Source organism: Pundamilia nyererei, unplaced genomic scaffold (genome assembly GCF_000239375.1).
Source record: "Pundamilia nyererei isolate P.nyererei 1_Seehausen unplaced genomic scaffold, PunNye1.0 scaffold00148, whole genome shotgun sequence".
Classification (NCBI taxonomy): Eukaryota; Metazoa; Chordata; class Actinopteri; order Cichliformes; family Cichlidae; genus Pundamilia; species Pundamilia nyererei.
This window is the reverse complement of record NW_005187549.1, coordinates 1,173,961-1,185,208: the sequence shown is the minus strand read 5'-3', so window position 1 is coordinate 1,185,208 and position 11,248 is coordinate 1,173,961. Positions and strand designations below refer to the sequence as shown.

General features: G+C 43.8%; 1 protein-coding gene across 1 annotated transcript in view; it reads left to right on the top strand.

Moving 5' to 3' along the window:
- The first annotated feature begins 640 nt into the window (after window positions 1-640).
- LOC102206708 (uncharacterized) overlaps window positions 641-11,248 on the top strand; it is a 13,345-nt gene continuing 2,737 nt past the window's right edge. Inside the window, exons 1-4 of the mRNA XM_013913734.1 lie at window positions 641-1,154; window positions 3,488-5,120; window positions 7,618-7,759; window positions 9,293-9,752. Coding sequence (XP_013769188.1) covers window positions 920-1,154; window positions 3,488-5,120; window positions 7,618-7,759; window positions 9,293-9,752 — 2,470 coding nt within the window. The 5' untranslated portion in view covers window positions 641-919. The remainder of the gene's footprint in view (window positions 1,155-3,487; window positions 5,121-7,617; window positions 7,760-9,292; window positions 9,753-11,248) is intronic.

The following is an 11,248-nucleotide window of genomic DNA, read 5'->3' as shown; positions in this document are numbered from 1 at the left end:
CCCCCCAACACTGCTTTGAATGAAGGAATGAAGGTGCAGTTTTAACATTCATATAGTGTGAGCATCATGCAGCATCATTGGGAACATTATAAGAAATCCAGACCTCTCAGATCACCTGCTTTCTGTCTCATGTCAGAGGTAAACCCGAAAAAGCAGTGCTAAGGACAGTATAGCCACTCCACCAGCCCATAATGTCCTTCGCAGATAATGGTCAGCTCTCCAAGCATAAAAAACGAGTCCAGAGGTTTCTGTTCCCATATACTTCCTACCAATACGATATTGCAGTTTTTATTATTATAAATCCAGCTCCAGACTCTTCTGATTTTTGAAATCTGGTCATGATGTGCCTGTGAAACGTCAGAATTATTTTATTAAAGATTCTTTAAGAATCTTTTTTAAAGATTTATTTTATTTTATTGTATTAAAGATTAACGGTCAGTTCGACAGACGTTAACACTATGCGACAAGTTGGATGGTGTCTTCACTAACCTCTATATTTAAACTCAGTATCTGCTTGTTAGTGGTTCTGGTACATGCAGAAATTAACAGGAGACGTTGTTAATTGACAATTTACCTAAAGCTTTATTATTGAAGCTGTAGATCTCTGTGAATTAGTGAAGACATTTTAAATTGAGGTGTTTTTGACAAATTTCGTGTCACGTGATGCATTGACATTTGAAGCGTTTACACGACACTGGAAGAAAAGTGAAAGCTGGACACTTTAAACTGAAACCTGAATAATTTTACACCTTATTTCTCTGTCGGACGTTTCTGTCGGATTTTAGCTGGTAGCATAACAGCAGCTGTAGAGTCACATTCCGGTTCATGCAGGAAATGAGCGTCCGCCTCCAGTGACGCTTGCCCGGCGATCCCGGAAGTGTCTCGTCCTGTTTACATTCTGCTCTTTGTTCGCTGCAAAATGTCGAAAAAGCGGTCCGAGAGCCGCAGGCTGAAGGCCACCATCGAGCAGCGGATGGCGGCGGCCGCTCAGGAGATCTTCCGGCTGCTGCATGAACGCAGCCGAGCCGAGCTGCCGGAGCTACGGGAGCTGCTGGTGGAGCGGCTGTCGGCGGCCATCGAGCTCATCCTCAACGCGTTCGAAGCGAGCAGAGCGGCCGAGAGAGGCGCGGAAGATCCCGGTGGGGAGCGCAAAGGTCAGTGTCCACATTCAGCACCACACTGCAGCCTCAATTAGTCCCATTTACTGGCGCGCTCACGGTCCTCCCCCAGATCTTTTAGTGCTCATTCTTCTGTTTATATACGACAGATCTGAATGTATATGTATAAACAGATTTTCAATGATAACTTTATCTCCTTTCTGCATTTAAATACTCCGAATACTACATGGATTTAATGAAGTATTTGCACACAGTGCTATCAGGAAACATTACCTGTCAGTGTGGGAGTTTAGCCAGTAAACACATCACGTTTATTAGTTTCACATAAGTAAGTACTAAACTAACACGAGGCTCAAGAATGCTTGAGACTTCGTTTCAAATTTAGGATTAAAATACAGACCGAGCTGAAACAGTGTTGATGTGATGATGCTGGAATAAAGGAGCAGACATAAGAAACTGTGCAATGACAGAAGGAGACCAGATGCATGAAGATGAAAAAGATGCTGGAGATGGTCCGAGACAAAGAGATGCTATGTGGTCCTTTCTGTACTTCTAGAGCAAAATAGTTCTTATTTGTAAGGGCTTTAAAAAACGTTCAATTCAATTCAGTTGTATTTATAAAGAACTGAATCACAACAGCAGTCACCTCAGGGTGCTTTATATTGTTGTAAGGTACAGTCGTGAGTGCATGCTCAAAATCAACAGAAGCAAATTCACGATACACGGAAGAACTACAAATTACACTAGAGCACTGCGGACTGCTTCGGAGGCATTTATCACCGACCCTTGCTACTAGATCTCGCCCACAGTGGAAATGTCTCAGGCGGTGTGAGAGGAAACAGAAGAGGGGTAAGCGCGGAGGCATCCGGAGCAGGTTAGCGGCTAATCCACACAAACCCGCTATTCCCACCATTGAACTGTCCCAATGTGCACTCCCCTGGACAGCAAGCTGAATCAGGCTCGCTTACTTTGGTCCACTTCGAAGTCAGTGTTGGGTCTTCGTGTTTGTGGAAACATGGCTTAACATGTTTCCACATGTTAACATTCCCAAAAGCGCCATCCAAGCACTTTTGGAATGGGGTAGGGGGTAAGGCTCATGGAGGGGAACTCTGTGTTTACATCGATGATGCCTGGTGCTGCGACCCTGTTGTGGCTTGCAAACACTGTTCACCTCTGCTACTATGATCATCAATTGCAGACCATTCTACCTACTGAGAGAATTTTCAGCCATACTGTTTGTTGCTGTTTATATCCCTCCCTGCTCCATTAACAACAATTGGAGTGAGGCACTGAATGAAATGTATTAGCATGTCAGTGAGCAGCAGAAGGCCCACCCAGATGCTTTTCTCATCCTGGTGGGCGATTTGAATCATGCAGACCAAAAGACTGCCCAAACTGGAGAAACACGTGAAAATTCCTATACGGGGAAACATGTAATGTGGCCTTCAGAGCCGGGATGAGGTGAGCCTAAGAACAGCAAGGGCAAACCTGTCATGTAGCATCGCCACCTTTTCACTGATTCCTCCACCCCACTTGCACACAAACTCTTGCCCACGAACACTTGGATTGTGTTGGACACTGTTGTTTATAAAAGATTGTATGGTATTGTATGAGTATTTTATGAGTAAGCACTTGGCCACAGTGAAAAGGAAAAACACCCTTTTAACAGAAAGAAACCTGTGGCAGGATCAGGCTCATCGAGGGGTAGCCACCTGCTACGACTGGTGGGGGGTGAGGAAGACAGGACAAAGACCCACTGGAAGAGAGCCACAGATTAATAATAACTAATAATTAAATGTGAGTGGTGGTAAAAGCTTTGTCTGCAGGATAGAAATTATCAAATTAATGTGTGGCTTTACTTGTGGTTCCTGCACTATTGTTCCTTTGGTAAAAAAGCAACTGAATGTATTAACAGATGGAAGTTTAAGCATTACTGCAGAGTTTTATTTTCAGCATGACAGTGATCTCAAAAAACACCACCAATGCAGTAAAAACATACTTGGATGGAAAAACATGTACTGGAACACTATCAGTAACTGGTCTCTCCAAATCCTGCGCCTCAACATTACTGAAGCAAACTCTGATATAAACTCTAATGTAATATACAAAGTTCAGGTATCAGTAGTTCAGTAAATTTAATCCCACGACAGCAAGAAAATGATTAATTTTAAACTACAGCAATGACAGGAAACAAAAGAAGCAAAAGTGTGTGCAAAACAAATCAGGCTTCTGGCGTGGACCATGCAGAAAGGGCATCAGAGGGAAAGTATGGGCGGGGCTAGTGTTTAGGTAACACATAAACCTTTAAAAAAAAAAAGTGATAGAGTCACATGATTTAAATAATCACATGTCATGTATTTTCTCTCCAGAGTTGTGTTTGTCAGTTGGCGTCACGAGTCTCTCTGACAAGAAACGTCTGAAGCCAAGCAACTCGATAGACAACCAACTGAAGGAGACTCTGCCTGGCACATCCTCCAGACCACAGACCATCTCTGAACTGGATCGCCAGCTGGCCTCTCCAGATGATCCAACAGGAGACGAAGAACAATGTGAGAACGACAAGCAGTTGGTGTCTCACCTTTGCAGAGTGTGTGGGAAGTCCTTTGACAGGAAAGGCTTTCTGATGAAGCACGTGGAGAAGCACTTGAAAGAGGCCGACTGTCTGTGTGGTCTGTGTGGTGAGCGTTTTGAGTCCAGTGATGGCCTAATGCTGCATCTCCAGATGCACCGTGACAGCACCAAGACATGCGATGTCTGCGGCAAGAAGTTTCCCTCAATCCGAGCTCAGGAGATGCACATGAGGATGCACACTGGAGAGAAACCTTTTAGCTGCGTTGTCTGCGGGAAAGGCTTCAATCAGAAGGGCAACATGGTAACCCACATGAGAATCCACACGGCAGAGAAGCCATTCACCTGCAACATCTGCCACAAAGAGTTCAGTCAAGGCAGCTCGCTTGAACGACACATGAAAGCTCACGACGGACAGACACCGCTCAGCTGCAGCTTTTGCGGAAAAGAATTTGCAAAGAGTGCTGAGCTGAGGCGACATATCCGGTGCCATGGATCAGATGAGCAAACGACCATCAGTAGCCGGCACAGAAAACCCAGCCTAACCCCTTCTCACTGCTGCAAGGTCTGCAGCAATGCGTTTCACAACAAAGGAAACTTTGTGAGGCATGCAGAGACGCATCTAAACCACCCTGATTGTCTCTGTGGCATCTGTGGAGAGCGTGCAGAGTCCTCTGAGAGTTTGCAGCTGCACATCCAGAGTCACAGAGAAACAAGCCGGATCTGCGACATTTGTGGCATAAGCTTCAGAGACATGGAGATCCACATGAGGACACACACGGGCCAGAAACCATTCAGGTGCAAAGACTGTGGGAAGGACTTCCCCAGAAAGGGTTCGCTGGAGAGGCACATGAAGCTGCATGCTGGTGAGCGGCCGTTCATCTGCGAGTTCTGTGGGAAGACTTTCATAGAAAACACAGTCCTAAAGAGGCACATCAAGAGCCACATGGGAGGGAAACCACGAATATACTCCTGTGAGGTCTGCGGCAAGAAGTTCACCATGAGCCAACACCTGGATGTTCACAAGAGGATCCACACTGGGGAGAAGCCATACACCTGTAGGGTGTGCGGGAAGAACTTCAGGCAAATCGGAAACCTGGACTCTCACATGAGGATCCACACGGGTGAGAAGCCATTTATCTGTAGCCTCTGTGGGAAGAGGTTTCGCCAGAAAATCTCACTGGAGACACACGAGAGGTTCCACAAGAAGGAGAAACCCCACAGCTGCCAGCTCTGCAATAAGGGCTTCGTACAGAAGATCGACCTGAAGAGACACATGCTAACTCACACAGGGGAAAAACCCTACAGCTGCCAGGAGTGTGGGAAGAGGTACCAGGAGAAACGCTCAGTGGAGTCACACATGAAGGTCCACAGGGGAGAGCAGCCTGTCAAAGACTGTCAAAGACAGGAAGTTCAGCCTGACTTCATCCAGCTGTGAGCTGCAGACACAGCTCCTGTTAAGTCCTCAGTTTGAGAAGCTGTTGCTTCATAAACATGTTGAAGTATATTTATGTTCCCATATCTTCAGAGATGATATAGACATGATGAGCTTCCTGCCAGACAGTGTGGCTGCTTTTATGCAGAAATATTTGAGTTTTTTTTTTTTTTTTTTTAAATTAAAACTACAACAGTCAAGATTCCAGTCTATCACTTTTAAATCAGCTGAATGAAATGTGTAAAACTCAGGACAAGGAAGCTTCACAAGAGACAGCCTGCCTAAAAGAAGTATCCTTCAGGAGGCGGCACTTTCTGATAGTTTAGGAACAGCAAGGGTGGAGGCTCGAAACCTTCGAGCTAAAACTTTGAAACATGCATTAAGAAATTAGTTAACAATCGGTAATTTTTACAAATGACGTATTCTGGGAGCTCCACAGATAGAAATAGTTTCTAGTTTTCAGTGTTTTTAACAACTGAGTTTTTCTCATATTATTTCTTGGTGTTTATGGAGCAACATATTAAACATATAAGGATGCTGGTAAACAGGTTGATTGTCCACAGCTACAAATCTTAAAAATGAAATAAAAAAAGTCTATTTTGGATTTTAGGTTGTGTTTAAGTTTCAAGTGAATACAGTACATAAATTAGGGCTGCCACGATTAGTTGACTAGTCACGATTACGTTGACTATCAAAATTGTCGACGATTAATTTAATAGTCGACGCGTCGTTTGAAGCTTTGTAAGATCCCAAAAGACGCAGGAATAAGTAGTAGGATTTAAGCGTGTAATAACGGACTGAAACAGAAGATGGCAGCACTGCGTGTACAAGGATGCCAGCTGCCGTTGAACCCTGAAGAAGAAGAAGGAGTGTCCGGTATCGTAGCTGTGTCAAAATTCAGGAACCGCATCCTCCTGTGCCTGCATTTGTAGGCCGATTACATTACAGCGACATGACGAAGACTGTCCAAATTTGAAGACTCCGACAAATGCGCCCTTCATTTTCCCAGATTTGAAGGATAGGTCTGGTGTATACTTCGTAGCCCAACCTATCCCAGAATTCATAGCGCGGCCCTGCTCAGTTTCCAACAATGGCGGCAGCTAGTTAGTTTTAATATTATTCTTATTTTTCTTTCTGGGTCACAACATAAATGTTTAACATATTTTCAGGCGAGAATGTAGCTGTGTAAACTTCAAATATCTGCTCAGTTTATCAAGACACATATTTTCAAAAGCGCTCAAACGTTTTCGGAGACGTCTGTTACCCACTAGCTCGATAGCTAGCTGGGGTTCAAGGCTCACTAGAGCCGGTGAGAACACCGGAATCCCGGCAAATAATTTTCAAACCCACCTCCGTCTTTCGCTACTCAGGTTAAACATGATAAAAGTTACTTAGATAACTTAAAAATGTTATTGTTTGGCTTTTTTCAGTATTTTATTTGTTCCTGAGTAAATCGGTTTGGCTGAGATTAAAGTTATAGTTTTTACACAGCTGAATAAACGTCAAGCAGACAGCTGATTATCAGAAGTGTGAGACACTCGAGAATATACTCCGGTGTCCTGTTATATTTTAGATAGCAAGGAGCAGACAGCTGAGTTTATCAAACTCCACCGAAACAATCAGCAAATGTCATTAAAATTTAATAAACTATCATCTTGTTTTTATTTTTAGTTAGCACATACCTTAAACACTTAAAGCTGTAAGCTAATGATAGTTATATAAGAGCAGATGCTGCTGGCGCAATCAGCTGTACGTTTTACGTCCAATGGATGCATGATCTGATTAGTCGACTAATCGCAAAAATAATCAATGACTAGTCGACTATCAAAATAATCGTTGTGGCAGCCCTAACACGATTATTACAAGTATGTATTCATGTACTGTTGTGACCTTTTTATTCATACAAATATTTCCTACCATTAATTTGAATCTGCTTCTGTAACTATTTATTTTTAGATTTTTACAGGAATTATTCCATTGGTGGAGTGAATATAATCGAAGGTTGTGGGAAATATGTGCATGTTCGTGAACATAATCAGCAGATTGTGTTATTTTGCAGTGAACTGTAGCTAGCTGAGCTGAGCAGCTTCAGAGTGTGTTGTGAAGTCCAGAGGTTTGAACAGGCAGGCAGGCATTGGGCAAACTCGCTGCTATTTATAAAATGTTTGTAGCCCAGTGACTGGATTCATACCTGACCAGGTGTCCCTTTCTACATCCCACACATTCAGCCAGTGTTTCACATTTTGATTTTCCTGCATTTTCATTTTTTTTGTATCTCACAGGTTTGGACATGGCAATGCTTTCCTCATGCTAACTTAGAGGCTAGAATGTCTTGTAAGTCGCTACAAAGAATTGGTATGAATATGATGGAAACTACCCAAAAGAAAGAAGAAACTGAACCAACAACACAAGCTGACAAACTGCTTCTCCCTAGGATGAAGCCAGTGGGAGGCACTGAGTCTTGTGATTTTTTGTTTTTTTTGTGCTATTTTGCAGTTTCATACAAGGATGCATTAGCATCATAATGAGCTTGAAAGAGTCATATCAGCCCATGGATGTACCCCCTGAAGCCCCACCTTGGGGAGAGTGGAGTGGGAATCTGACAGGTGGATTGGAGAAAGGTCTGCAGGGATGTGGTGTAGACAGAAGTGAGTTTTATCCTCAGATATGACTACGTGGGTTGAGGATACCAGCAGCAGGAATGAAATAAAATGAAATTTCTGTCTGTAATTTAAATAGCTTGGTCACTTTAAGGCCAAATGGAAGCTTATACAGCAAGCAACTGACAAGATCAGCAGTTTTATACAGGATAAAGATACGTTCCCATGCTCAGTCACCATAAACGCACAGTAAGTTATTAGAAACTGCTAGTCCATGACCGGGTCCTCACTTCACCTGCTGCTTGTCGTGTAGAGATGTTCAGGAAATTTGGAGCTACTGTGTGTGTCACCAGTGTCTTTATGAATAATTATCCTTTCATTTGATTAAGATCCTGCTTTTTTTTTTAATGGGGTACTTGTCTTATTTATAGGGATTGTCATGTCTCACCAGAGAAGAAAACAGGTGATTCATCAAAAGACTTGCTGCAGGACTAGAAAAAAGAGAAAAGAAAACTAAAAATAACAAGAATTGATATTACTGACAAACTTTATTAACAACCTGACTGCATCCAATGAGCTCTAGCTAACAGCGGCACCTGTGTCAGGTAAGTCCAAGGTGAGTGACAAACAGCAGCTCAGTGATGACCTAGTCCTCTGACAGTAAACCAGGAGGACAGAATCTTGCTCCATCTGGCTGCTGCTCATAACGGAGCCAACAAGGCAGCTGCTGGACCACATGAGGACTATGAATTACTGTGGACTCAATCTGAACCAGATTCCTATTTCTTTAAACTTTATTAATAAAGTTGGAATTATTCAACAAACAAAATGACAATCAGTATAAAGTCAAAGTATATAATCCAAGTATAATTTTTCAAAATTTATTATTAAGCAGTTTAAATTTCAGGTAACTAACTGTGCCATGCCTCTTCCTCTGGTCCATATGCCAAAACAGACAAAGCGCTCCGAACCCAAGCAGAACACACTTTTATTAGGAGACACAGAAAGAGAATATTCATATCACTGGTTGAGAGTTTGGGTGAAGACTGCAGTTTAAACTTGGTCCCCCTGGTGTGGGTCCATCCCTTAGGTCATCTTGCACTTTATGCAGCGAGCTTCTCCCTGTGATAGGAAGAAAACTCTCCCCACTTCACCATGGCAACTGTCTCTTGTTCTCTGGTCAGGCCTGTAGAGAGCAAGAAGAAGAGGAGAGGGAGAGCTCTGCCAGAATTTATATCTTATAGTTTCTGTGCTTTGCTGTGCCATACAGAACAGCATCCTATCACAACCCACACACAATCCGTGGGGCGGTGTCTTCTATTTGTTTGTGTCTGTTAGTATCAGAGTGTACCAGTCTACTTTCAATGCTCTATTCTACAATACCTAAACGTGTGATTAAAATTATGAGGTAGTTTAAAAATAAATAAATTCTACCACATGTGATGCTCCTCAGCCTCACCTGCTCATCATTGAATGCGCAACCTTTTTCTCATGGCTTTCTGATCAGTTGATCTGCTGACTCACAGGCGGTTTACTTCTGGCTAAAAATGTCCCGCACAACCAGAAAGTAGCAAGGAGACGCCGGCGCACGCTCACAACTCTCCTCTGACTCCGACAGCCTCCGCTTCAGCAGGGGCGCTGTTCGCTCTCTCCGCACCGCGCTCCTCGACTCGGAACTCGCAGCGTGTTTACCTTTCCACTGGCTCTCTTTGTCCCGGAGGCTCCCGGTGGGGAGAAGCCGCAGAATGTGCGCCGTGCAGCTGCTGCGGGTGTCGGTCCACGAGCGGATCAGCGCCGCCGCCGAAGACTTCCTGCTGCGGCTGGAGAAGGGAGAAGAAGCAGCCGAGCTCCCGGCGCTGAGAGCGCTGCTGACCGAGCGGCTGACGGCGGCCGCGGAGGAGATCGTCGCTCTGCTGGAGGAGACCGTGGCGGAGTACCAGGACAGAGTGGAGCGCTCAGAGCGGGAGATCTGCCGCCAGAGGAGGCTGCTCGATGCCGTGCTCAAGCCCGAAGTCCGGCTGCAAGCGGCAGGTCAGTGTCCGGAAACAGCCGAGCGCAGCCGAACCGAGCTCGCGTTCTCGGCTGATGTCCGCGCGCAAGAGTTGAGATTGCGTGCATCCCAGCAGATACAAAGTAAAATTATTGATGAGAAAAAGAAATGATCACTTTTTCTCTCGATCTTATTTTTTTCTCATGTTTAGCAAAAGTTTGGTAAATTTAAGAAAGATGAATCCAAATGTGTCTCTGTGACTCTATGATGAGTATTTTGTCACACTTTAGTGTTGTGCTCTAATGACAATCAGCAAATGTGAGATTTTCCAGTTTTCAGAGAGTAGTCACTGTGAATCAGACTCTGACAAGATATGAAATATAAAACATTCACTCCTGTCTTATAGTTGTTTTCCAGAACTGCCGTCTTTGATTGATGTTTTCTGGTAAAGTCTAATCTGACCTTCCTGGTCTCGAGTGTAACCACTGGTTTGCACCTTGTTGTAAATCCTCTAGAGCCACCTAATGTGAGTCTACATCCAACCACATGAACGATAAAGATAAATTGTGATACTTCTTATTGTTACTGGCCCAAGAACATACCTAACTTTGCCATGAAAACGCTTGTCCATTTAATTTTGAGCTTCTGACAATGGCTGTAATTCGGTTAGTCCACAGATAATGCACCAGGTCAGGTAAAATCCTGAACTCAAGCAGAAGGTTTACGCTTTTATTCACATCTTCACTAATTTAACATCCACTTTGGTTGTACACAGAGGTGAAACTGTGTCAGAGTGCCACAAATCACAGACCTGACTGTACATCACTCAAACTGCAACAGACAGCGTCTCTTGTCTTTCTGAGCTGTTATTAGCAATAAACTGATCGAGCATGGAAAGTTTTTAGTTCATAATGTTTTCATTTCAGGAGAAAAAAAGGAGGCAAGATAAAATGAGATAAGATCAGAGAGCCTTTATTATTCCCAGAGTTGGAAAATTAACATACAGAGTAGACAGAACGGGGATAAATAGATGCACCAAATGTTAAACCCAGCAACATTTAATTATCTATAATTCTGGTCCAGTCGTGTGTACAGTCAACACTTATTTTGTCACACTCCAACTGTGACATCAGCAAAGCCCTATGTTTATACTGGCTCTTTGCAATTTTTTTCTTCAACTTCCTTCAGAAGGTGGTGCCAGTTTAGCTCAGTTTGATGAGCAGGCGACCTTATGCCGCATGGCTGAGTGTGGCCGGCCCGGGTTTGAGTCCGACCTGCGGCACTTTGCCGCATGTCTTTCCCTTCGCTTTTATGTCAGTTTTCACTGTGCACCTATCTAATAAAGCCAAAAAAATATATTAAAATTTTTTTCTTCAGAAGCAGTGCTGACTTTTGGTGCACACCTCTGTTCATGAGCATAAACTAGGCACTTCCACAGAGTGTCTGTGGTCCTGCTATCAGCTAGTTAGATAATCTTCTCTGTGATGGACCACATCTGGTGATAGTTCCATTAGACCAGTCTGCAGCAGGCGAGGAC